This window comes from Podarcis gaigeae, assembly GCF_964106915.1.
Source record: "Podarcis gaigeae genome assembly, chromosome: 9".
Lineage (NCBI taxonomy): Eukaryota > Metazoa > Chordata > Lepidosauria > Squamata > Lacertidae > Podarcis > Podarcis gaigeae.
In genome coordinates, this window is record NC_139685.1 from 6,230,446 (window position 1) to 6,257,770 (window position 27,325).

General features: G+C 48.4%; 1 protein-coding gene and 1 long non-coding RNA gene across 7 annotated transcripts in view; one reads left to right on the forward strand and one right to left on the reverse strand.

Annotated features, from left to right (window-relative positions):
- LOC310825216 overlaps window positions 1–9,775 on the reverse strand; it is a 114,957-nt gene extending 105,182 nt beyond the window's left edge. Inside the window, exon 1 of the long non-coding RNA XR_014555163.1 lies at window positions 9,567–9,775. This is a non-coding gene — a long non-coding RNA (uncharacterized lncRNA). The remainder of the gene's footprint in view (window positions 1–9,566) is intronic.
- On the forward strand, window positions 434–26,547 carry LOC310825121 (uncharacterized protein). Of its 6 annotated transcripts, none has more exons than XM_083698217.1 (16): window positions 434–722; window positions 1,860–2,214; window positions 2,329–2,480; window positions 3,593–3,857; window positions 5,671–5,768; window positions 7,139–7,241; window positions 8,346–8,453; window positions 8,873–8,956; window positions 11,053–11,241; window positions 12,455–12,690; window positions 14,199–14,421; window positions 16,685–16,777; window positions 20,127–20,228; window positions 22,449–22,553; window positions 23,414–23,474; window positions 25,669–26,547. In XM_083698217.1, exons 2-16 carry the CDS (start codon window positions 1,987–1,989, stop codon window positions 26,226–26,228), a joined length of 2,607 nt encoding a protein of 868 aa, XP_083554343.1. In that variant the 5' UTR covers window positions 434–722; window positions 1,860–1,986; the 3' UTR covers window positions 26,229–26,547. The 6 variants fall into 6 exon arrangements, with proteins under 6 accessions (XP_083554343.1, XP_083554345.1, XP_083554344.1 ...); XM_083698219.1 differs by having other exon boundaries at window positions 5,674–5,768; XM_083698218.1 differs by having other exon boundaries at window positions 434–717.
- The last annotated feature ends 778 nt before the right edge of the window (window positions 26,548–27,325 follow it).

Below are 27,325 nucleotides of genomic sequence, written 5' to 3' on the forward strand. Positions count from 1 at the left end.
TCTGGATCATAGCTGTCAACTTTTCCCTTTTCTTTGCGAGGAATCCTATTCGGAATAAGAGAATTTCCCTTATAAAAAGGGAAACGTTGACAGCTATGATCTGGATCTGAAGCACAACCAATTACAGTGGTACCTTGGGTTACATACGCTTCAGGTTACAGACTCTGCTAACCCAGAAATATTGCTTCAGGTTAAGAACTTTGCTTCAGGATGAGAACAGAAATCAGGCTCCGGTGGCACGGCAGCAGCAGGAGGCCCCATTAGCTAAAGTGGTGCTTCAGGTTAAGAACAGTTTCAGGTTAAGTGCGGACCTCCAGAACGGATTAAGTACTTAACCCGAGGTACCACTCTATCTTTGTTTTCACTTACAGAATGTTCAAGGGTGTGTCATTTCTATTCACACACACACACACACACACACACACACACACAAACACCCTTTTCTGTGTTCTTCATTTCTCCTCCCTGCTATGGCGGCTCCTCCCTTTTTGAGAGGTGACCCACGTTTCACAATGGCCAGTTTATTAGCAGGCCAGAAGCAGGCACTGCCTCGTTGCCACCACAGTTTCCATAGCAGCAGCTGCCCTGCTTTTTGTCTTGGCATGGGATATGTATTTCCCCACAGAAAGCTGGTGCATACAGAAGAGGAAAGAACGTATTTGCAGGCCTCTCTCTCAGCACTGGGAATTCAGTCACACCAGCATGCTTTGTCAGGAGGTACGGTAAGTCTAGAAAAGTCCCAGAGTTCTGGATGCTTCATTCCTGCAAGTGATTTCCCCCTTAAGAATGCTTTTTGGGCTCACTTACTCAGAGCAGCTGACCTCTGGAGCAGCTTACCCGTGAGAATCTCTAGAAGGGTCTCCGAAGGGGTTTCCACAAGGATCCTATCTTTGCAAAGGGAGTTGAACAGCCACTATTTCGAGTGGGGTTCAGTTACATCCCAATAGATTCAAGTGGCAAAGTTCTGGTTCCTTGGGAGATCTCGTGCAACAAACCTGGTTCCCTGACCTTTTGCAGTCAGGAAAGGGACAGGAAAATGCACTGGGAAGTGTGGGATAGCACTTCCTTTGATGCAATGTCAGTTTAAAGCACCCCTCCAGGAATTGTAGTTTAGCCTTCACAGAGCTACAATGCCCAGCAGCCTTCACAAACTACAGTTCCTAGAATTCTGGGGGAGGAGGGGAGGGATATAAAGGCATGGTATTTAACTGCCCCTCAAACAAATCAGAATGACTGCTCAATAGGCAGGTAATCTGCAAGTGGCCTCACTTTCACAAGCTGATTTTTGCACACCATTATTCAGCTATTTGCAATACCCCTGGGATTGCACGCTGTTTGAATCCCAGCAGGAATTGATTTCAGGATGTCAGTAATGGATAAGCCCATGCACAGTCCTCTGGGAGGTTTCAGAAAAACAGCACTCACTCATTATACTTTAAAGTGTTTTGCAATGACTTTGGAACTCACAATTTTAACCATTGTGCAACTGTGCAATTCCAAAGAAAAAACAAACACAAACATTTTAAATTGTCTTTAAACAGTTTTTAATTTAAGTTTTTCATGCAAATTCTAGAAATATGCCTTTGAAAGAGTCACCAAATCTGACATTTTCAGTTCCGCATAGGTAAGTGTCTCAGGTAGAGGAGATCATCAAAATTCAGGGATAGATCCAGCAATGTGGATTCTGCAAATGCCCTGATGCTCAGCGTCTCTGTGTTGAACAGCTCAGTCATAAGGATTTCCCAAATTCCAGGATTGTGGAAGAATCTCTATAGGCTGGGAAAGACACAGGTTCGTGAGATCTCTCATTATGATCCTTTTTTTTTTTTTTTGGCTATGTTTGGTAACACGTCTTTTAGATCCCATGATCTTCCTGGATCTTCTGTCTTTAACTCGGATCCATAGATCCCAATTCTGGATCTGTGTCTAAATCTATACAACTGGAGACAGACAAAAAGACTCGGCTGTGACCATTCAACTCTTCACATGTTGCTCCAGAATTGGAGAGGATTTGCAGGCTTGCCCTGCCAGAACTGTCCTAGCAATAAACATTTCCCACATGGCTTCGCAGAAATTGAGTCCTTGGGATTGCCCAGCAAAGTTGCAGAAAGTTCTAGAAGAAACCACCAGCCCTCTCAACCATTTTCTGCAGCAGAGCTGAAGAGGATCAAAATGGACAGAGCTCTTTCTCCAAAGGTTCTCTTTCCATCAAAGGTAAAGAGAGCACCTTTCCTGCTGGGGCTTAGCCTGTCAGGTTTATCCGAGGTGCTCCTGGATCTCAGTCAGCAACCTTTCACTCTTTCTTTCTTTCTTTCTCCTCTTGATCAGATAGTTGTCAATGGGGCATCAGGACCGCTGGAGCTCAGCAGCTCAAGAGGCCGAGTGGGAGAATACAGCGGGGAACCCCTTCATCCCAAGCATCCTCAGAGAGCCAAGCCTATGAGTCCACCACAAGTACTCCACACGAAAGGCAGCAGAATGTATGTGCGTCAGGCAAGGTGACATATACTCGGAGTCCTGTACTGATTTCATGCTCTTTATCGCAGCTTGTAAAACAGTGATTGAATTGCCCCCCCAAACCTCAGACTTTTATATACATTATTTACACAAGGAGTCCCGTCTGATTGGCTGATTCTGCTTCCCTCCTGGAGCCTGATTGGTCTTTTCCTGCAGGCCAATCAGTTGTTGCATTCTACGATCCTACCAGCCTAATAGGCTGATTAACTTCTTCCTGGAGCCTGATTGGTCTTCTCCTGCAAGCCAATCAGTTGTCGCATTCTAGGATCCAAGCTTAGTACACAACGCAAGGTTCTGCTTTCAAAATCCTTCTTAGGAAAAGAAGCATGAGGTACAAGATGTCATCATGGCCAGCAATTGAAATGGCTTTGAAAGAGGATTAGACACATTCATGGGGGAGAGGGCTATCAGCAGCTTCTAGTTATGATGGCTCTGCTCTGCCTCCTCTGGCAGAGGCATCAATGCTTCTGAACAGTAGTTGCTGGAAATCATAACTTGTGGGCTTCTTAATTTAGGTCCTGCATGCAGGTTCCCATATGATCCTCTGTCTCCACAGTCAGAGGCAGGAAGCTTCTAAATACAGTTTCTGGAAGCTGCAGGAGGGGAGGTTGCTATTGTGCTCAGTTCCTGCTTGCGTGCTTCCTACAGGCTTAAAACTGGAGGAGCCCCAAAGAGTCATAATAATAAAAAATAATAATAAATGTTATTTATACCCCACCCTCCCCAGCCAGAGCCAGGATCAGAGCAGCTAAACACCAATAAAATCACAGTAAAAACATAATAGGGGGGAAAGATGGGGGGGGCGGAAGGAAAAAAACACAATTTAAAATACAGGTTAAAATGCAATTTAAAAGGCAGCCTCATTTTAAAGTAGACTATAAGGGGAGGGAAACATAAGGGTCAGACTGAGTCCAAAGGCCAGGCGGAACAGCTCTGTCTTGCAGGCCCTGCGGAAAGATGTCAAGTCCAACCCCCTGAAATGAAGGAATGACTCTGGCTGGCCACTTGTTGGACTAGATGGGCCTTTGGCCTGATCCAGCAGAGCTCTCCTTATGTACTTCCTTGTTCTTGTCAGAGATATACCAGATGGTATAGAACACAATAGTGCAACCGTCAGAAGAGGGCATTATTTCTGTCACCTTCCAAACTGGAATACAAGGGAGGATAGTCCCACACAGCCACTTGCTAGAAGGAGACAGAGCTGCTCAGAGTTGGACCTGCGAGCATCTTTACCAGAAGAGCTGCCGAGGAACATTGAGGCGGGAGAAACCTGCTCCGTGAGGAACCTTGAGCTGGAACTCAACATGATGCACTTTGAGCTGTTTTCCCTGAAGCAGAAGGTAATGTGGGGTGTTGTGCACAGTTTTGGATGCTGTGCCTCAGAAACGAGAGAGATTCAGAAAAGGGCAACCAACGCGGGGAGAGCAACTCCTCTCTGGAGGAAATTTGGGCTTTTCAGTTTCGAGGAAAAGCCTAATGTGTAAGATCATGTGAGGTTTGCAGAAAGAGGCTAGAGAGACATTTTTGGAGGCCATCTGTAATAGATGCCTTAGTTGAGATTCCTTCTTTGCAGGGGGTTGGACTAGATGAGCCTTGGGGTCCCTTCCAACTCTACAATTCGATGTTTCTATGGTCCTTTGAATGTTGAGATATTCAGAACAGGTAGAAGAAAATACTTCTCCACGCAGCACGTAGTTAAACTATGGAATTTGCTCCCAGGAAACGTAGTGATGGCCACTAACTGTGGTGGCTTTCTGTGAGGATTAGACAAGTTCATGAGGTTAAGGCTCTCAGTGGCTAGTCATGATGATTCCAGAGTGCCTCCAAGATCAGAGGCAGCGTGTCTCTTGAATAGTTGCTGGAAGCCACAGGAGGGAAGAGTGCTGCTCTTGCACTCAAATCCCCCTTGTGGGCTTCCCACTGGCATCTGTTTGGCCCCTGTGAGAAGAGGGTGCTGGACTAGATGGGCCACTGACCTGATCCAGAAGGGCACTCTACCTCTCTTTCAAATCAGAACCAGTGAAGACAGTGAAGGTCCTGTGTGAATTTCTGGAGCTGGTTGGAGGGTGGATGGAGGCTAACAGATTGAGGTTGAATCCTGACAAGACAGAAGTACTGTTTTGGGGGGACAGGGGGCGGGCTGGTGTGGAGGACTCCCTGGTCCTGAATGAGGTAACTGTGCCCCTGAAGGACCAGGTGCACAACCTGGGAGTCATTTTGGACTCACAGCTGTCCATGGAGGCGCAGGTCAATTCTGTGTCCAGGGCAGCTGTTTTCCAGCTCCACCTGGTACGCAGGATGAGACCCTATCCACCTGTGGACTGTCTCACCAGAGTGGTGCATGCTCTGGTTATCTCCTGCTTGGACTACTGCAATGTGCTCTACGTGGGGCTACCTTTGAAGGTGACCCGGAAACTACAACTAATCCAGAATGTGGCAGCTAGACTGGGGACTGGGAGCGGCTGCCGAGACCATATAACACTGGTCTTGAAAGACCTACATTGGCTACCAGTACGTTTCTGAGCACAATTCAAGTATTGGTGCTGACCTTTAAAGCCCTAAGTGGCCTTGGTCCAGTATATCTGAAGGAGCGTCTCCACCTCCATCATTCTGCCCGGACACTGGGGTCCAGCGCCGAGGGCCTTCTGGCGGTTCCCTCACTGCGAGAAGCCAGGTTACAGGGAACCAGGCAGAGGACCTTCTCGGTAGTGGCACCCGCCCTATGGAACTCCCTCCAACCAGATGTCAAAGAGAAAAACAACTACCAAACTTTTAGAAGACATCTGAAGGCAGCCCTGTTTAGGGAAGCTTTTAATGTTTGATGCATTACTGTATTGTAATATTTGGTTGGAAGCCACCCAGAGTGGCTGGGGAAGCCCAGCCAGATCGGTGGGGTATAAATAAATTATTACTATTGCTATTACTATTATTATTATTATTATTATTATTATTAGAAATCTATGACCTGTAGAATCTGGTTTGCTGCCAGAGCACCACTTTCAAGCGTCTGGAACAGTTTGCGCTCTGGTCCTTGTTGGGCTAAATGCCTTCTCACCTGGGAACACAGTCTGGGACCTCCTTCATTTCATGCAAATGGGTCTTAATGCACAGTTTGCCTCTGAAATCTTCTCTGATCCCTTGCCTTTTCCACAGCAGATGGAGAGCTCTTTCGCTCACATAGAAAAGGAAAAGCAGTGGTTGGAAATGACTTGCTCAGAAGACAGGAAGCACAAAGGAGACCTGGATGTTAAGTGAGTAGGGTCTTCCCGGGGCGTAACCTCAAGAAAACTGGTGCACAACAAACTTGATGAAGCTAAGCCGTCTGGAGGGGAGTCCCACACATGTGTTCCATGGAAGAAAAGCAGGATATAAATACATTCGAGTTGGAAAGAAACAAAAACGAGGGAATATAAAATCATAGATTAGTCTGAATTATTATAGAATCACAGAATTGTACAGTTGGAAGAAACCCAAGGGTCATCTAAGTCCAACCCTCTGCAATGCAGGAATCTCAGCTAAAGAACCTCTGACAGATGGCCATCTATCCTCTGTTTAAAAGCCTCCAACGAAGGAGAGCTTTCCGAGGCTTCCATTCTACTCTTGGCACCAGAAAGTTCTTCCTAATGTTTATTGTTAATGGCTGATTCCCTTCCAGGAAAGAAGGCTCGCATGACCAGTTGAGGCTGGTCCATTAGAGCGAGTGGGGCCCTTGCTGCTCCGCTAAGCTTGGTCCTCAGCAAGCCTCTGTCTCCCAACTTACTATTATTATTGTATTCATTTGTCTGACAGGGACTCAAAGCGGCTTATAGAGAAAACAGAAACAGCTAAAAGCATAGGAAAAAAGAAATTGTTAAAAAACAATTAAATATTAACGTATCTAAGATCTATTAAAACATACAGTGGTACCTCGGGTTACAGACGCTTCAGGTTACAGACTCCGCTAACCCAGAAATAGTACCTCGGGTTAAGAACTTTGCTTCAGGATGAGAACAGAAATCATGTGGTGGCGGCGGCTTGGCAGCAGTGGGATGCCCCATTAGCTAAAGTGATACCTCAGGTTAAGAACAGTTTCAGTTTAAGAACGGACCTCCAGAACGAATAAAGTTCTTAATCCGAGGTACCACTGTACAGATAATTACAATAAAAACATCACAGCACCAGCCCTTTCCTTAAAAACAGTCAGTTCCCAAAGGCCCTGTTGGAATATAACAGTCTGTGCCTGCCAGCAGAAGCTGGGCGTAGCATGGGGAGGGCCGGGGGGGGGAGGGAGGGACGTAGTCCCGGGCACGTGGTTTTGAGGGGGCTTGAGTCAGGCACTTCCACACAGGATTCCCTGCCCTGCTTGCCGTCAGGGGTCTCTGGGCTCCCCCCTGAATGGGTGGGCAGCCAGGCAGCGCAGTCTCATCAACCCTCTGTGCTCAGCACCTGCCCAGTACTTCGTGCCCATCTCTATTTTCATCGGAGAAATGTTGGAGGGAATGATTTCTGCAGAGCATGTAAATGGTATGTTCTGGGTACTGTTACTCTTTTGATGCATAAGCAAACTTAGGAAACGGGAATGAACTATTCTTAGCATGGTGGGCAGGAGCCTAATATCTGTCTGGATGTGCCTTCCTTTTAGGCTCTTCAGTTTGGAAACAGAGCTGGTAAAAGCCAGATCTTCTCTAGGCAAAAGGAACCATGGATCACTCTCATCCCCGGGCTCCAATCACAACGCCACTGTGGTAAGCATGGCTTCCTAAAACTGACCTCAGCCGGGGTGTGTGGGTATGTCTGGACTTAGCATAGGATCGGACATAGATAGGTTATCATGTTTAAAATTGCAAGAATTCATAAAAGGTGGTGTATGGGCACAGAATTTAGTATCCTAGGAATCACAGCCTTCAGTTAAAAAAACAAAGTTTCTAGTCTTCATGAAAGCACAGATATATTTGAAAGCATCTGAGTGATGCCTCTTGAACTAAGAAGGCCGATTCGCAGTTGTTGGAGGGGGGCGACTTTGGTGCCTGCATAACTTCTTACCCCCTCCGCACAACAATCAAAACCAGAGTGAATGATGAAAATAAGAAAGATTGCTTACTGAATTCAGATCACAGAATTCATCCCTGTTAGGATATAGTTCCGTTGTACCTTAAAAGGGAACAGGCATGACTGTTGTGTGTCACATGCCTATTTACATTCCAGCAGTCTGCTGGGAACTTCCGTTTTGTATATTGCTTTTGCTCTGCTGTTCGCTGGACACGAAGGGAAGCAGACATGCTTTTTCCTTTGTTCCTGAACTGAATAAATGTTGTAAATATACTTACACATGGCTCTGTCCGCCACTTCTGTTGCGAGAAGATTTATTCACTCTGCTGATAAAGTGTGCCAAGTCTCTAAATGTATCTGAGGCTCGTGTCGCTGTTCCAAGGGAGACCAGTGATCGCCCGGCTGCTGGCTGCTGGCTGGAGCCAGCTGGGGGCCTGCCTGATGCCCCCGTCTCCCTGGCAGTCTTATCCCAACAATCCCTACTCCCATGCAGAGTTTGGGTTGCTTGGCAGCATAATTTTCATTTTCCTTAGCACAAAATCCATGCAGCCCTGCTCATCAAGGCCAGAAGCCCCACTGCCACAAATATAATGTCCTTATCAATGATGGGTTAAGGTGTTAGGGGTTAATGTGTGATGCTCTATTGTGTTGTTCCGGTTGTTGTGTTTGTGTATATTCAGCTGGAAGCCCTGACTGGGCAACCCAGTCAGATGGTCAGGATACAACTCATCATCCTCATCATTGGTTTAAAATGTATTTAAAAACCACAGAAGTCATTCAAATGCACTCTTGATTTCCAGGAAGAACTGGTCAGCCTTCAAAGCAGCCTGTTGGCTCACGAAAGCCACATCAAGGCCCTAGAAGAAAAACAGGAGGAGATGGGGCAGAAGCTGGAAACTGCAAAAGAGGTTTGCCAAGCAGACTGCAAGTTCCCTCTAGGGCTGCGGAGTAGCTAAGATATAGAGTTGCAGAGGGACCTACACTGTACATTTCAAGCACACAACTTCCCCCAAACACTCCTGGGTCCTATATTCTATTATGGGGGCTGGGAATTTGCAGTTCTGTGAGGTGGGGAACTATAGTTCTCAGGGGCCAGAAACCACAGTTCCCAGGATATAAAGCCACATGCTTTATATACTTGCTAAATGTGCTTTAAATATATGGTGTGAATGTGACCTATGCTTGGGGAAGGGCATGTTGCCTCCTTAGTCCCCTGCAAAAGTACTTTCCCCTAATTCTGCAAACATTGGGGTTCCCCCAAGTATGCACTCTTCACTCTGACGAAATATGACATTTTGAGGGGAAAATGTGCTGGTTTGCCTGACAGGAGAAGGATCGGCTGGAGGAGAAAGTGAGGGAGCTTAGCCTGAAGTTGGAATCTGCCCTTTCTGTCTGGGAGAGACTCCTTCAGGTAATAATAATAATAATAATAATAATAATAATAATAATAATAATAAATTTTTATTTATACCCTGCCCTTCCTGGTTCAAAACCGGGCTCAGGGCGGCTAACAACAAATTTAAAACACTTAATTGTAAAAGCAGCATAAAATACAGTTTAAAAACACGGATAACAATAAAATTCAAAATTCAAAAGGTATGGTGTCTGGGCAGGGCCGTAGCTAGGGGGTGTTGAGGTGGGCCGGCGCCAGGGGCACAGGTGATGGGGGCCCACCAAAATTGGCTAAAAATATGTCCAAAATATAAATAATTTATTATTGCCTCATAAGAAATGGTTTTAAATAGAGGGTGAATTGAATGGGTGGAAGGGATGGGGTTGGAGGAGAGGCGGAAAGAAGAGCTAATTTGTCCGTGGCTAGGGGGCACAATCTGGATGGTTCTGGCAGGGTCGCAAGATCACCTAGCCACAGCTCTGGGTCTGGAGAGAGGGCAGCAGGTGGGTGTCCAGGGAGAAGGGGGCAGGGCAGGGCGGTGAGGAGACAAAGGCCAAGTGAGCAATCTGCTTGATCGGGAGTCTGTATTTGCATTTTGGAATCCAGGGTACGGTGGTTCATAAAAAACTTTTTTTTTTTAAATGCCTGCTCCAAAGGTCTTATCTTATTAAACTAGGGATTATACAGCTATATCTGAAATTTCATGCATATCAGTTAATATCTTGACCCTCCTCCACTGTATTGAAATTTCAGCCTTCACGACTTAGGAAACAGGCCAAATTAACAGCTATTTTCATGGAGGAGGGTCAAGATATTAACTGATATGCATGAAATTTCAGATATAGCTATATAATCCCTAGAGTAGTAAGGTAAGACCTTTGGAGCAGGCATTTAAAAAAAATAAATTTATGAACCGCGCTAATCTGGGGGCTTTGGCACCTCCTTCTTATTGCAGTCATAGAGGAGGGTCATCTAGTCTAACCCCCTGAAATGCAGGAATCTCAAATAAAGCATCCATGACAGATGACCATCCAACCTCTGATAAAAACTTCCAATGAAGGAAAGTCCACCACCTCCCAAGAGAGTCCATTCCACTGATGTTTAGTCAGAATCTCCTATCTTGTAACTTGAATCCATTGGTTTGAGTCCTACCCTCCGGAGCAGGAGAAAACAAACTTGCTCCCTCTTCCATGGGACAGCCCTGGAGATATTATGGGCTGTCCCATGAATCCGCTGGATGAAATAGCGGAAGAACGTTGCCTCAGGAGAGTGAGGAAAATTCTCAGGGATGATTCACACCCTGGCCGGCACTTTCTTGATCTCCTGCCCTCAGGCAGAAGATATAGAAGCATGATTAGTCGCACCAACAGGGTAAAGAACAGCTTCCGTCCGTGGGCTGTTAGGCTGCTGAATGAAAAGATAACAACAGGGCAACTGACTTTCGGGTTTGGTGGGTGTGCGTCAGTAAACGGGGGGAATTAAGACTAAGAGAGCTGAGTGGGGGGTGCTCGTGTAATCTCACTGTATACAAGTTGTACAAGTGACAATAAAGTATTTCAATTTCAATATCATTTTGAAGAGGGCTCTCCTATCTCCTCTCAGTCTCCTCTTTGCCAGGCTAAACATACCCAACCCCCTCAACTGCTCCTTCTAAGTCTTGGTTTCCAGACCCTTGGTAATAATAATAATAATAATAATAATAATAATAATAATAATAATAATTTTTATTAATTTATTATTTATAATAATTTATTATTTATACCCCGCCCATCTGGCTGGGCTTCCCCAGCCACTCTGGGCGGCTTCCAAAAAAATATTAAAATACTGTAATACATAAAACTTGTTGATATCCTTCTCAAACTGAGGTGCCCAAAACTAGACACAAGCCTCCAGGTGGATTCTGACCGAGGCAGAGCAGAGCAGCATCGTGGCTTCCCTTGACCTGGGCATAAACCTACGTACTCATGTTCCTAGTGCCCTTGGTTTGCTGCCATCTGATGGGGCAGCATAGCTACCTGTGCTGCTCTGAGTACTGCAGTCGTGTGTTGAACATTAGCGTTATGATCCTGATGAAGAAGAGTGAGCCATAAACGACCATAGCGACTGTCTTGCAGGAGAAGGTGGCTCTCCACCAGGAGGTCCAACATCTCACCTTGGAGCTGGAGTGTGCACGGAAACAGCAGGAAGGCTCCAACGACCAAGTCTCAGCCCTCCATTCGGAGCTCGTCTGTACCAAGACCCAAGTCAACCACCAGCACAAGGAAAAGGTTCTCATGGAGGAGGAGCTGGAGTCCACCAGGCAGGTGAGTTCCCCCATTCTGGCCCATTCTCCAGCTGTGGGTGGGATCCATGAAACACCTACATCACTCTCAGTTCCTTGGAGAAAAAGGTGGAGGGGAAATGCAATACATTATATTAAATTGCTTCACCCACTTCTGTCTCTGGCCACGCACTGCTGGCATGCAGCCCCTCCCCTGGAAAGGAATGTGGGCCTCACATGGAAAAATGTTCTCCATCCCTGAAAGATTACTATTATTAACTACAATTTATCACCCGCCCTTCGTCCTAAAGTCCCAGGACAGGTTATAAGAGTTAAAACACAGCCATAATATTAATGCACAATATCACACAACTTCAAAAAACAATATCAAAAAATATACTTATGAATCAGCTCTGTATAGGTATGCTCAGTGGAGACACAGGAGAGGGCCCTCTCAGCGGCTGCTCCCAAGCAACTTTGGAACTCCTTGCCAAGGGAAGCCAGACTGGCTCCCTCCTGCTGCCAGCAAGTGAAGAATTTCTTGTTCCAAAAAGGTCTTTGGGGAATGACTGTTTTTAAGGAAAGGGCAGGTGCTGTGCTGTTTTTATTGTAATGATCATGTTTTAATAGATATCACACACACACACACACACACACACACACACACACACACACACACAATTTTAATTCTAATAAGTGTTTAATTGTTTTTAATGATTGTGTTTTTCTGTTTTTAGCTACAGTGGTGCCTCGCAAGACGAAATTAATTCGTTCTGCGAGTTGTGTCGTCTTGCGATTTTTTCGTCTTGCGGAGCACGGATTCGCTGGGTATTAACAGCTTTAAGAAAAAGGAAGCAAACTTGCAAGATGTTTTCGTCTTGCGAAGCAAGCCCATAGGGGAAATCGTCTTGCGAAGCAACGAAAAAAAGGAAAAACCCTTTCGTCTTGCGCGTTTTTCGTCTTGCAAGGCATTCGTCTTGCGAGGCACCACTGTATTTCTATTTTATCTGGCATCTTAAGTCCCTGTCTGGGAAAAAGCTAGGATATAAATTATATTACATTGTATTATATTCTAATAATAATATTTTCATAGGTGGACAGTTGTGGTTAGGTAGCAATCTGGCCCTGTGCCCAACTGCTCACTAGATCAGCAGTTACCCAGAAGGTCTTGAGTTTACCAAGTGGCCGTGTGCATTCACCTGGAAGGGTCTCCGGGCTAAGTGAATAGAGCAAAGGCCTTGCAATCTCCCTTGCAGGCATGCAAAACGCTATCTTCCGAAGCAGCCGAGAGCCGCCAGAGGCTGGAAGCCTCTCTGGAGAAGCTCCATCGCTCCGAAGCAGAGAAGAAGATCCTTGAGAGCCGTATCCAGGCGCTGGAGAATGAGCAGAGCCAGATGCTGAAAGAGTCGGAAGGAGCCTCTCCAAGTCAAGAGGACAGGAGGAAGCTGGAGGAAGAGGTGAAGGCTCTCCAGGAAACCTGTGCGAATCTCAGGTACTTGGCAGGAAACACTGGGAGATAGCCTTTTTCCTGAGCTGCTGCTTTTCTTCAATTAACCACTCCAGTCACAATGTTTAATATGGCTTTTATTTGGTCAAAGCAACAGCAGCTGTTGGGAACCCTCCAGGAGTAGAGTCCAAAGGACTGTTAGCCACACAGACTTCCAGAGAGGCATTCCCTCCCCTTAGCTTTGCATGTGCACAGGAATTAAGTCACGTTCCAGAGGAAAAGTGTGCCTGTATTATCAGAGATGGATGCCTGAATTAGCAAGAAGAATTTGGTGTCTACTTTACATCAGTTTGGCTCAAGGCTGAGTTTTCCCTGCACAAATGTCCTTGACACATCTTTAATACAGTCTGTGGAAGCATATTCTCTTAGCTGTAGTTCCCCTATCAGTATATATAGCAGAGCTTTCCAAACTTTTCCTGTTGGGGGCACACCTTTTAGACATGCATCATTTTGTGACGTGGTAATTCAGTTTTATTGGCAAACTGCAGGTTAAACTATCCCCTTTCCAGCTCTGGGAGGAGTGCGGGGAGCAGTCATGCCACACACTTGCACACTGCAGTCAACACAATGACATATCGTGACACACAGTTTGGAAAGCTCTGGTATACAGCAATTTGTTGACCTGCTACAGTAGTAAATATTAGGAGATGGCAGAGATCCTGCAGCCTGATATTCTGCTTTTTGGGGAGTGTGGTTTTTTTTTTGTACATTCCTCTGTCACAAGAGGGCAAAGTCTTGTTCTCTGCTGCCCAGAGGCAGGGATGGGGCAGAAATTGAGTTCAATGTAGCTTAGACTGAGAGAATGATTCAAGGTCATGAAGTGAGCTTAACAACCAAGTGGAGGTTTGTAGCTGCTATTTAGTTATTAGTTGTTTATTTATTAAAGTGTAATACACAGCACAATTGTGAAAATAAAACCTCAAAGCAGTTTACAAAGAGAATAAAATGATAAAATTACCTGTGAAAAACAACTCTTAAAAAGATAAACTCAGCAATTGACTAAAAATGGATCGAAACTTTCATCAATTTTTAAACATCTTCCTAAGCAACAATATTTTTAGCAGGTGCTGGAAAGAGTACAGTGATATCAATAGGCAGGGAGTTCCAAAGATAGTGTTCTTACAATTGTAGAAAGGGTATTATGTGGTAGGTGTAAGAACGCCAGCTCCAGCAATTGGAGTAGTCAGATGCTGGGGGGCTATGTTTGGGGATATGGTAAAATGAGATATCAAGTTGTTCAGGATTTATATACTAATTGTAACACCTTGAACTTGGTCTGGTGGCAAATTGGCAGGCAGTGCAGATCTCTGAGCACAGGGGCAATATGCTGACCAGACCTCCCCTCTGTCAGCCGTAACCCTTCAGCATCCTGCACTGACTGCAGCTTCTGGACCAAGAGCAAAGGAAGCCCCACATGGGGCTTGAAGTAACCCCTGTCACCACGAGGTCAGAAAGCGAGCGAGCGTCTGCCTTGTCCCCTCTGGTTCTTGCAGGGAATCCTGGAGGCTCGTACAGAGAGAGAAGGACCTGCTGCAAGCTCGTACCCTGGAGCTAGAAGCCGCTCTGCAAGCCAAGCAGGAGGAGGTGGGCAGCTGGGTGGACAGCCAGGAGCACAACCCCCAGGATGGGAGAGGTCGGCAGGGGCAGAGGACAGCAGCCGCGAAGACCAGGGAGGAGGAGCTGCAGAATATGAGTGCCCCAGGCCTCTCTGCCAAGGTGTGGGACCGCTGGGGAGACAACACCCCGCTAAGGCTGTTGCCTTTTTCTTCCCATTTGCTACTGCAGGGGTGGGGAACTCCAGGGCAGTGGCGGAACTTGGGGGTCAGCAGTGCCCTGTGCAACTCCTAAATTTGGCACCCCCCAACTCTTGTGCTCCATGCAAAATCAGTTGCGGCTCCCTCTGCAGTGCCCCCAAAGCTTGGTACCCAGTGCAACAGAACAAGTAGCGCTCTCCTGAATCTGGCTGTGTGCAGGGAGACTTCTGGGTGCCTTGCTATCTAGCCACCAGGACCCTCTGTAAGCCAGGCCTCTCCCTGGCCCTACTTCACAGCCTCTTGGAGCAGGGAGGTCCAGCTTTTCATACCAAGTGGGCCTCAAGAAGGCTTTGACACGTAACCCGCAGGCTCTTTCTCTGCCAGAGACATCATACCTCTTTCCCAAAGCCCAGCACCTCCTTACCAGGCTTTGGGAAGGTAGCATTGGGGCTGGGGGAGGCGTCAAATGTTGCCAAGGGCCACCCCAAAAGGCCTCAAGGCCTGCATGCTGCCCTCAGGCAGCGTATTGGACAGCCCTGTCCTGAAGTATTTTTGTCTGGCTGGAAATATGTCCTGGAGCTCTGACCCTGCCTTGTGCTTGAGTGTGCCAGCTGGAAAAATTTGCATCTGTTGCTCCACCCACTTTTGCTTCAGGCCCCTCCCACCACTGTCATGTGGTCCCCGGAAGGTTGCCCTGATGGGAAGGCAGCCTACTGGCCCTAAAGGCTTCCCTGTTCCTTTGTGAGCGCCTTTAGCCATATCTGAACAGGTGAAGCTTTTCCATTCTCTCTGGCCACAGCCAGCCCATGCCTTGCAGCAGACAGCTTCCCCCATAGAGCCCTTGAAGCTGTCATTTTCCCACCACAGCGCTATAGTTTCCAGCACCCTAAACAAATACCGTTCCCAGGATTCTTTGAGGAGCTGTGTGCTTTCTGTGTATGGTGTGGATGTGACCAAGGAAAAGCTTCCCTTGCTTTTAAGTCATAGAACTGCAGAAATCCTTTAGGCCAGCCTGCAGGAAACTGTTAAGGGGGCAAGGAGCGCCATGTTTTCCTAGGAGTTGTCAGTAGCCCTCTCCTCCATTAATTTCTCCAGTCCTCCTTTACAGGCTGGCGGCCACCACTGCCTCATGTGGCAGGGAGTTCCATAGTTTAACTGTGTGCCTCCCTAATCCATCTTGAATCTTTTCCAACGTTCAGCTTCATTGGATGCTCATGAGTTCCAGTATTATGAGAGAGGGAGTGAAACTGTCCACTCTCTCCATGCCATGTATTATTATTATTATTATTATTATTATTATTAATAATAATAATTTGTACCCCGCCCATCTGGCTGGGTTTCCCCAGCCACTCTGGGCGGCTTCCAACAAATACATTAAAATGTCACACATTAAAAACTTCCCTGAACAGGGCTGCCTTCAGATGTCTTCTGAATGTCAGGTAGTTGTTTATCTTTTTGACATCTGATGGGAGGGCATTCCACAGGGCTGGCGCCACTACCGATAAGGCCCTGTGCCTGGTTCCCTGTAGCTTTGCTTCTCACAGTGAGGGAACTGCCAGAAGGCCCTCAGCGCTGGACCTCAGTGTCCGGGCTGAACGTTGGGCGTGGAGACGCTTCTTCAGGTAAAAAGGACCGAGGCCATTTAGGGCTTTCACCAACACTTTGAATTGTGCTCGGAAACGTACTGGGAGCCAATGTAGGTATTTCAAGACCAGTGTTATGTGGTCTTGGCGGCCGCTCCCAGTCACTAGTCTAGCTGCCGCATTCTGGATTAGTTGTAGTTTCCGGGTCACCTTCAAAGGTAGCCCCACATAGAGCGCATTGCAGTAGTCCCTAGGAACCTCTGCCATGTGGCGTCTTCCTCGCCTTCAGGAAGGGGTCTCTCGCAGTCCCACCAGGAGATACCTGCGGGGACAGAAACTGGGACCTTCTGCTTGCAAGGCAGACTCCCTGCCGCTGAGCTGTGTCTCTTCCCTCACCTTTAGCCTCCCTGCTAAGCCTGTGTGGGGCCCCCCACGTTGTCCTTGAGGGCGTTGGGAAGGCAGGTGCAGGGCATTCTTGGGAGGGTTGCTGTGGCTGGCACAGCACCCAGCTGGGTTGCCGAAAATCACCGAGGCTTCACCTCCCACTTCCAGAAGCCGAGATTCGTGAAAGAGACGGGAACCAGAACAGGGCCCTGCCATCCTCCAGCCTCTCTGCCCACACAGGTCCGTTTCCTCCCCCAAGAACAGAGTCAGGACTCGGAAGCGAAAGTCACCAGGAGCCCCCGGGGAGAGCAGGAGAGCCTGAGGCGGCAGCATCAGCTGGTGACCGAGCAGGTAGGCATTACCTCTGTCATCGCCCCTCCTCACCTTTGCCTCTTCCTCCCTGACTCACCATGTTCTTCACGGCTCTTTGGAGAGCTAAGGAGGAGGGAAATGTCATCCTGGGAGCGTTCACAAGGTGTGTGTTTCTGTGTGTACTGAAGCTCAAGAGCCTCTGTTGACTCATCTGCCCACCACTTCCTGCTTTGAGGTATGAGCATGAGTCCACTTGGTGCTATATTCATTGTTTTGTTTCGTCGTTTAGTCGTGTCCGACTCTTCGTGACCCCCTGGACCAGAGCACGCCAGGCCCTCCTGTCTTCCACTGCCTCCCACAGTTTGGTCAAACTCATGCTGGTAGCTTCGAGAACACTGTCCCACCATCTCGTCCTCCGTCATCCCCTTCTCCTTGTGCCCTCCATCTTTCCCAACATCAGGGTCTTTTCCAGGGAGTCTTCTCTTCTCATGAGGTGACCAAAGTCTTGCAGCCTCAGCTTCAGGATCTGTCCTTCCCGTGAGCACTCAGGGCTGATTTCCTTCAGAATGGAGAGGTTTGATCTTCTTGCAGTCCATGGGACTCTCAAGAGTCTCCTCCAGCACCACAATTCAAAAGCATAAATTCTTCGGCGATCAGCCTTCTTGATGGTCCAGCTCTCACTTCCATACATCATATATTCATAGGGTTGTAGAATTGTAGAGTTGCAAGGGACCCCAAGGGTCATCTAGCCCACCCCTCAGCTAAATATATGGTTTTGAACGACACTTGCTTTCATTTTGGAACCCAGAGCAGCCTTTGCCTGCCTGACATCCTCTAACTGATGGGCATCGTAGTTCAAAGTGTGTCGAAGGCACCAGGTTGGGAAAGCTTGCTAGAAAGCTGCCCTGATATCGAATCACACTTTTGGTTCATCTGGCCCAGGACTGGCCATGCTGAGCGACAGCGGCTGTCTTGACTTTAAGGCGGGGGGAGGCACTTCCTAGCCCCATGTGGGGACACCAAGGATCAAACCCAGGACCTCCTGCATGCTCTGCAACCTCTGGTCTCCACCTGGAGCAGGGCTGTTATCTATTTAGAGCAGTGAAGTCGGGTCATCGTCCCCTGTCCCCCCGTGCATTTCACAGCTCTTCCTCAACCCCCCGCTTCAATTCATTTATGTTTGTGTACACTATGCAACACATTGTTGGACTGCGGAACTCCCTCCCACAGGCGGTAGCAATGGCCAGCAACTTGGATGGTTTTAACAGCGGTTTAGAAAAAATTATGGAGGAGGAGAGAGCTACCGATGGCTATTAGCCACAATGGCCACACTCTGCCTCCGCGGTCAGAGGCAGAGATGCTTCTGAATACCAGTTGCTGAAAGCCTCAGGAGGGGAGAGGGCTGTTGTGCCGGACTAGGTGGGCCACTGGCCTGATAAAAGAAACTCAGCACTGGAAACACAGTGCACGGGAAACCAGAGTGGGAACACAAGGCCAGCATCCCTGGCCCCGTGGTAGGTACTGTGGAGCACTCTTCCGACAAATTCAACAGGCACCCTCCCTTTTGACTTCCAGGTGTCTCTTGAAGCCTTCCTTCTGCTGACAAGCCTGTGTCTTTGTTTAAAATGTCCCTGAGTAGCCAGACATTTCAATTATTGTGTTCCACTGCTTTTAGTGTGTGTGTGTGTGTGTGTGTGTGTTTATACAGTATTGCTGGCATTTTATGAGAAGGCACCAAATCAGTGCTTGTATAAGCGATCAAACAAACCAACAGACTTGGGGAAGGGCCATAGCTCAGTGGCAAGAGGGTCTGCCTTGCTAGTAGAAGGTGCCTGCTACCTCCAGGCAGGGTTGAGAGAGATTCCTTGCCTGAAACCCTGGAGAACCACTGTGTTAATAATAATAATAATAATAATAATAATAATTATAATTTTTTTTATACCCTGCCCATTTGGCTGGGTTTCCCCAGCCACTCTAGGCGACTTCCAACAAATGATTAAAAATACATTAAAATACTGAGCTAGATGGGCCCATGGTCTGACTCAAGCAGCTTCCAGTGTTGCTCAACCAAGCACAGCAGGGCAAGCGAGGCACAAGAACAGATTTAAAAGGGGCATCAGGCCTCAAAATTACCCAGCTTGCAGCACAGCACCATAAAGGTTAGGCATCCAACTGTCAAGCTGGTGTGAAATTCTGCCCTCTGCTGCATTGGATTAAGTGCATGCAGCAAAATGAATGTTTGAGCTGGCATGGGGCCGAGTGACGTGACATTGCACAGGCGCCAGGAATGCCCCTGGCAGGTTAAACATCCCCTCAGAGGAAACTTTGTTCCTGCACCAACAGAAGGAATTCCCTCCGTGTGGCTGACTTGGGGGCTCCTCCAGAAATACAGATTATGTAGCACCGATCCTGATTTGTTTGCAAAAGGGTACAAGGCAGCTAGACTACTACTACTACTACTTTTTTACTTATACCCCGCCCTTCCCGGTTCAAAAACCGGGCTCAGGGTGGCTAACAACAAATTTAAAGTACTTTAAAACACTTAATTATAAAAGCAGCATTCATTCGGATTTATTTGTGTGGCAGTTACGTGAAAATGAGCCTGTGTCCTGAGCTGCTTGTGGAACACGTTCCTGTTCATAATCCGTCCACCCCACACTTTTCAATGTGTTTCCACTGTCACTTTCCAAACCACAAAGAAGTCTGTGTTGTTGCTGCTGTTTTTTCTTCTTCACAAAGTGGATTTGTTGTACTAGGGTCAGCAGAACACTTTTAATCAGCTTTAAAATTGCATACATAAAGTTGATTCATTTATTATGTTTATATTCATCTTTTTTCCAAGGAGCTCAGGGTGGCGTATGTGGCTGTGCCCACCTCTTCATTTAAGCCCCACTGCAGCCCTGTGAGGCTGGTTAGGCTGAGAGCGGGTGGCTGGCTCAAGGTCACACCCGGTGAGCCTCATGGCTGAGACAGGATTTGAACCCTGGCCCTAGCCTGACACACCACTATGCCACATGGGCTCTCAGTTTTAGCATGAACTTAATTCGCTTCTGCAAAACACCGACAGCCCAGAAGCACCCAAAATATGTAATCCAAATTAGCAGTGTTACTGTTTAGGGGGCTCTTCTGTCTTTGGGTGGGTGGGAGTATTCTGCAACATGTTATTGATGGTGCATCAGAAGTGGGTTTATACTGCACCGTCCACACAGCATTCTGCTTTATGTGTTGCTCTGTGATGCTTCCCCAGCTGTTGCCAGGAAACTTGGAATATACCATGGCACAGCTCAAATATTGCATCTAACCCAGATTACCAAATTTTTCATAGCTGCTTTTGGGAATCCCTGCTAGCTAATCTCAACCTTGCATCTGTTTTCTGCCCTTCTGACAGCTGAAGGAGCTTTTCAGGCAGCAGCAGGCAGGGTACAAGAAGCATCCCGGAGGACCGAAGGAAGAAAGTTCAGTTTCGCCTCTGAAGTCGCAAGGGATGCTGGTAAGAAGTCTCCCCTCCCTCCCTGCCTGATGGGTTTCTTGTGGAGTAACACTGCACTTGGGTGTTGGGAGTGACAAGAGTCCCAAAATCCACCACATTTGTCAGAGGAAGGGTGGGGAGAAAGAAAGAGATGAGGCTGGGGGCAGCCCTATATGGTGTCCTCCAGACATTACATAAGAACCTAAGGAGAGGCCTGCTGGAAGATAGGAAGATTCAGAACAGAGAAAAGCAAGTCCATCTTCACGCAGTGCAGAGTTACCGTATTTTTCGCCGTATAGGATGCACCGTCCCATAAGTCGCACCTAGTTTTTTTTGGGGGGGGAATAAAGGGGAAAAAATTATTTCCCCCCCAGGCGCTGGGCAGCTTCGCAAGACGAATTTTAGCGGCTTCGCAAGACGAATTTCCCTATGGGCTTGCTTCGCAAGACGAAAGCGCATAGGGAAATCTCCGGGGACAGCGGGGAAGCGCAGCGCGCCTTCTCCTCTGTTCCCGGACCTGTCCTAAGGCTTGCGGTGGGAGGTCCGGGAACAGAGGACAAGGCGCGAAGGGCTTCTCCTCTGTTCCCGGGGCTTGCGGTGGGAGGAGGGTTTTTCCTCCCCACCGCAAACATTCAGAACAGCATTCTGAATGTTGGCGGTGGGGAGGAAAGCCCTCCTCCCACCGCAAGCCTTCAGGACAGGTCTGGGAACAGAGGGGAAGGTGAGCAGCGCTTCTCCTCTGTTCCCGGACCTGTCTTGAAGACTTGCAGTGGGAGGAAGGTTTTCCTCCCCACCGCCAACATTCAGAAGGCTGTTCTGAAGGCTGGCGGTGGGAAGAAAAGCCCTTCTCCCCCGCCAGCCTTCAGAAGAGTTCCCGCCTAGGCTGCGGATAGCAGCCTGCTGCCCCGCGCGAGGGGCGCTCTTAATCAGAGCGCCCCTCGCGCGGAGCAGACATTCGCCGCTTGGGGAGCCCTGCAGGGGAAGTCCTGCAGGGCTCCCCAAGCTGCGAATGTCTGCCCCGCCCGAGGGGCGCTCTGCTTAAGAGCGCCCCTCACGCGGGGCAGCAGGCTGCTATCCGCAGCTTGGAGAGCCCTGCGGGGAAGTCCTGCAGGGCTCCCCAAGCTGCGAATGTCTGCCCCGCCCGAGGGGCGCTCTGCTTAAGAGCGCCCCTCACGCGGGGCAGCAGGCTGCTATCCGCAGCTTGGAGAGCCCTGCGGGGAAGTCCTGCAGGGCTCCCCAAGCTGCGAATGTCTGCCCCGCGCGAGGGGCGCTCTGCTTAAGAGCGCCCCTCGCGCGGGGCAGCAGGCTGCTATCCGCAGCTTGGAGGGCCCTCTGGACCTCTTCTGAAGGCGGGCGGGGGGGGCAAAAGTCTTTGCTTCCTCCCCCCCCCCGCCTGCCTTCAAAAGCCGTCCGGGAGCATTTTAAAATCGCCCCGGGACAGCGGAGGAATTCTCCGCTGTCCCAGGGCGATTTAAAAGCCCCCTGGAAGGCAGGCAGGGGGGTCAAAGACTTTTGCCCCCCGCCAGCCTTCAGAAGAGGTCCTGGACCTCTTCTGAAGGACGGCGGGGGGCAAAAGTTTTTGCTCCCCCCTGCCTGCCTTCCCGTGAGAGCAGAGAAACGCAGCTGGACCTCTTCTGAAGGCGGGCGGGGGGCAAAAGTCTTTGTCCCCCCTGCCTGCCTTCCCGGGGGCTTTTAAATCGCCCCGGGACAGCGGAGAATTCCTCCGCTGTCCCGGGGCGATTTTAAAATGCTCCCGGACGGCTTTTGAAGGCAGGCGGGGGGGAGCAAAGACTTTTGCCCCCCGCCCGCCTTCAGAAGAGGTCCTGGCCCGCCAGCATTTTAAAATCGCCCCGGGACAGCGGAGAAGGCAGGTGGGGGGGAAGCAAAGACTCCCCCCCCCCGCCGGCCTTCAGAAGAGGTCGGGGGACAGACTGTCCCGGACCTGGTCTGAAGGCGGTTTCCATAGGAACGCATTGATTGATTTTCAATGCATTCCTATGGGAAACCGTGCTTCGCAAGACGAAAAACTTGCAAGACGAAAAGACTTGCGGAGCGAATTAATTTCGTCTTGCGAGGCACCACTGTAGCTGGCTGGAAGGGGGAACCCAACCCCAGAGCACGGAGCCTAGTGTGTGGTTCCTACACCTCTCCGGGTGCATGATGTCCGTGGTCGGGTTTCAGGGCATGGTGCCCTCTGGAATTTCAAGGATTTCTATAGCCTCTTCTTTGTGCTTCCTGCAGACTGTCGCCAAACCCATCAGGCTTCCTGAGGAAGGTCAGGGTGTTTCCGGCACCAGTGGAGAAGCCCAGAGTCTACAGCAGCAGCTGAGAGAGAAAACGGAAATAGTAAGGAAGACTGCTGATGGGGGTGGCAGGAAAATGCCAGGGGTTCCTCCTGCTCACTCAGGGGCAGACCAGCCTGCCTCGCCGCCTGAGGCAAAACAGGAAGGTGTTGCCCTGGGTGCACACCTTGTGCTGTGCACCACCTGGCCCCTAAAGCCTTGCTTCCCAGGGTCCCGCTGCTGCCTGTGCTAAAGCCTTGCTTCCCAGGGTCACATAATAATAATAATAATAATAATAATTATTATTATTATTATTATTATTATTATTATTTATTTATACCCCGCCCTCCCCAGCCAAGGCCGGGCTCAGCAATAATAAAAACAAGTTGAATGACTACAACTTAAAAACAAAATTAAAATACAACATTAAAATATTGAAAAATATTAAAATGTAGCCTCATTGCAGGAGGAGAAGGAAAAGAAAAAAGAAAGAGGGGGAGGGAATCAAATTGGCTCCAAGCCAAAGGCCAGGTGGAACAACTCTGTCTTATAGGCCCTGTGGAAAGAAATCAGATCCTGCAGGGCCCTGGTCTCATGAGGCAGAGCGTTCCACCAGGCCGGGGCCAGAGTTGAAAAGGCCCTGGCTCTGGTTGAAGCCAATCTAACTTCCTTAGGGCCTGGGACCACTAGGGTGTTGCTATTTATGGACCTTGAGGCTCTCCGTGGGTCATACCGGGAGAGGCAGTCCCATAGGTACGAGTGTCCTAGGCCGTGAAGGGCTTTAAAGGTCAAAAGCAGCACCTTAAATCTGACCCTGTAAAAGAAAAGTTCCCCAGGAATTCTTTGGTGGATGCCATGACTACTAAACATGATGTATGGTGCAGATGTGGCACCCCCCCCTTATAATTCATTTCTCCCTTCCAGATCACCTCCATGGCCTCTGAGATCCAAGCTCTGAAGCAGAAGAATGAAGCCTTAATGAAAGGTAGGAAGGATGATAAGGATGATGATGATAAGGATGCTGATGCTGATGTTGATAGGCACCTGGTTGTCCACTGTGAGAAGAGGATGCTGCTGGACTCGGTAGGCCTTTGGCCTGCTGTAAGGTGTTAGAGCACCTGCTTGGCATGCAGAAGGTGCCAGGCTCAGTCCCTGGCATCACCAGGTAGGACTGGGAAAGATTCCCTGGGTAGTGTAGACAAAACCCACTTTGATAGAATCCTCTTTTCTCCTTCCACATTATTTAAGAAGAAGTATTAATCACTTTTTTGCCACAGCAACTCAAAGTGATTTACAGTATGCTAAGCAAAAAACACATACAGTGGTACCTCGGGTTACATACGCTTCAGGTTACATATGCTTCAGGTTACAGACTCCGCTAACCCATAAATAGTACCTCGGGTTAAGAACTTTGCTTCAGGATGAGAACAGAAATCTCGCAGCAACGGTGCGGCCGCAGCAGAAGGCCCCATTAGCTAAAGTGGTGCTGCAGGTTAAGAACAGTTTTGGGTTAAGAACGAACCTCCGGAACAAATTAAGTACTTAACCCGAGGTACCACTGTACCATTGAAAGGTACCATTGAAAGCAGCACATATATTTTTGAAACACCTACATTAAAACACACATGCAAGAAGGCCATAGATAGATAAAAGCTAAAGGCCTGACCAAAAAGGAATGTTTTCTGAAGATGTATAAGGAAGGGTCAAGATGAGCTTCCCTGGAGAGAGTTTCCCATTCTTGGGAGGCCAACTCAGAAAAGGCCCTGTTCTTGTGTGGCTGCCCGTGAAGGGTGGCTCAGGCAGAGAAAAAGGCTTCAGATGACAATTGCAGGACCCAGGTCGGTTCCTGTGGAGGGAGGCGGTTCTTGAGGTATTGTGGTCCTGAGCTGCCTACGGCTCTGTGGGTGAAAACCAGTTCTCTGACCTGAGCCCAGAAAATAATCGACAGGAGCATCAGGCAGAATTAGTGCAATGCGCTCAGACCTTCTGCTCCCAGTCAATAATCTAGTTGCTGAATTTTTGCACCAGCTGTAGCTCCTGAACTGTTTTCAAAAAGGTCTGTACAGCGCATTGCAGTAATCTAATCTGCAGTGGCATAGCTAATTTATTATATTTGAGACTGCAAAGATTGTTTTTGTGTTACTGGTTCTTATGTTTCTGCTTGTTTGCTATAAGCAAGGGTCACAAACCCTTTTTGGAACGGTGGGCATTCTTAGGCGCCGGGTTCTACCCAACTTTGGGGGGGGGCAGTGCATGTGTGTGGTGTCACACAGCAGAAGGAGGCAGTGAGGTCGGATGGGGCCCATTGCGGAAGGGAGGCCCAATAGTGTCTGTTGCAGCCATGAGAAGGCCCAGTGATGCCCACAGGAAGGCCTCTCCTTGAATTTTTTGGGGGGCCCTCGGCCCACCCTAGATGGTCCCCTGGTTGAGAAACTGCCATGGGTGCCAGTCACAAAATGGCTACTGTGAGGGCATGGTGTAACACAAAATGGCTACCACACTTGAAAGAGCGGAAGATTGTTGTTAGCTGCCCTGAGCCCAGCTTTGGCTGGGGAGGGCGGGATATAAATAAAATTTATTATTATTATTATTATTATTAAGAAGAAGAGAGGCAGGGCAGGAGTGGACCAGTCAATGGAAACGAGAACAGAGGAGGAAGAGGAAACAGTCCCACCTCTATTGTGGATCTTTGAGGGGAGCTTTACAGAGGCCTTTCACAAGCACCTTAGGACATACTGCAGGGTGTGGGGCTGTATTGGAGACCCCTGGCATAAGCTTTAATGGAGGGAGAGTGAGAGAGTTTATGCTGAAATAAATCTATTAGTTTTTAAGGGGCCACTGCACACCATGATTGCATTTTCTTGCAAGGATTTCTTAGACAGCCTAACTTTGGAGCAACTGAGGTTGAACCGTTGGTAGTTTTCTACCGATGCTTAAATGTTATCGAAGAACTTAAAAACCTAAGAAGAACTTAGCTGCTGGATCAGACCAAAGGGGACCCATCTGGACTAGCATCTTGTTCTCTCTGTGGCCAACCAGATGTGCCTTACACTTTTATATAGGTATTTTTAAAAAACCAACTGTATTATTTGCTGTCCTGGAATCTCTTGGAGCTGAAGGTGGGGGAGATAATATTTCTTTACTAAATCTCTGCTCCTGTTTCTCCACTCCCCAAATAGCCAAACTGAGGTTCCAGCAACAGATCCAAGAGATCGGCAGACTTTCGAAGCAAGGACCAGAAAGGAGCAAGGCTGAGTGTTTTTTGGTTCCCCAGCTCTCCGCTAACCCAGACCAGGATGTGCAAAGCGCTCATGGGTGCACCAGCCCTGTGCCTTCGCCACAAAGGAACGAACTCACATCCTCCATTTGCGGCAGAGAGAACTGGCCTGTGGCTGCACAGGATGCTCAGCTCCACTCTGGTGCTGAAGAAGAGCAAAGCCGTGTCTCTTCTGACACAAGTGTCACACATTTGTCAGCCACAAGCTCTGCTACCCATGAAAACCACCTCTCTGCGTGGCCTCTCCCCTCACCCCCGGGGTCCTCCGGTCCCACTGTGCCTTCTGTAATGCTGTCGTTGCCCCCCACGACTTCCCACCAAGAAGTCCAGGGCCACCTGGAGGGCGAAGGGACCTTGCTCAGCCCCCGGAGCTCAGCTCTTTTGTCCCCGAGGCCATATGGGTCCCCAAGACCATGGTCCCCCTTTAAATTCAGAGGGAGCCCTGAACCTTCAGAGGACTGAATTGAAGGAGATCTGGACAAACTCTGCCATATTTGAACATTAGGAATTTCAATGGGAAGATCACTTAGATCAGGGGTAGGCAACCTAAGGCCTGTGGGCCGGATGAGGCCCAATCACCTTCTCAATCTGTCCCCCAGCAGTGTGTTTTTACATGACTAGAATGTGTGCTTTTATTTAAAATGCATCTCTGGGTTATCTGTGGGGTCTGCCTGGTGTTTTTACATGAGTGTGTGCTTTTATTTAATATAGAATAGAAATAGAAATACTTTATTGTCACTGTACCACTTGTTTACAGTGAGATTAAACGAGCCCCTACACAATCTCTCAGTCCTTGTTACACACTGTGTGTTGTCGTACGACCACCAACCCTGAACATCAGCTGCAATGTTGCTGTTTTCCATTCAGCAGCCTCACAGACCATGGGTAGAAACTGTTCTTTAACCTGTTGGTGCAGCTTATAATGCTTCTATATCTCCAGCCCGAGGGCAGTAGATTAAAAAGGTGCTGGCCAGGGTGTGAGTTGTCCCTGAGAATGTTCCTCGCTCTTCTGAGGCAACGGTCTCCTGCAATAACAACTAGCGGACTCAAGGGACAGCCCATGATATCGTGTGCTGTCTTCACCACCCTCTGTAGGGACTTTCTGTCCATGGCTGTCAAATCAGCGTACCACACCATAATGCAGTATGAGAGAACTGTATTACGGTGCATCTCTGGGTTATTTGTGGAACATAGGAATTCTTTCATATATTTTTTTCCAAAATATAGTCCAGCCCACTCTGACCCCTGACTTAGATCATCTGGGGAGAGTCTCCTTGCAGTACTGTGCCCTGCAGGGTGTCCCAGGTTGGTGACTCCCAAAACGGGCTTTTCTGCTATTGTCCTTCCACCATGAAGCAGCACCCATCTTGTTGAGACACCCCTTCTTCTCCCCCAGGCTCTCCTGGAGCATAAGGCCAGTTTTTATCTGTAGAAATTCCCTGAATTCTTGTTTCTGCATGCTTTCATACTACATTTTTACTGGTTTTGTGTGGTATTTTTGTAGGGCTCGTCTTATTTTCATGGTTAAATTGTTTTTCCTATTGTGTTATAATCTTGCA

Bases quoted from the DNA above. Each gene is read 5' to 3' on its own strand.
- LOC310825121 (XM_083698217.1), top strand. From the start codon at position 1,987: ATGTTGCTCCAGAATTGGAGAGGATTTGCAGGCTTGCCCTGCCAGAAC. The intron at 2,215-2,328 runs GTAAAGAGAGCA...CCTCTTGATCAG, and splicing joins AGGTTCTCTTTCCATCAAAG to ATAGTTGTCAATGGGGCATC. The intron at 20,229-22,448 runs GTAAGAAGTCTC...TGCTTCCTGCAG, and splicing joins TGAAGTCGCAAGGGATGCTG to ACTGTCGCCAAACCCATCAG.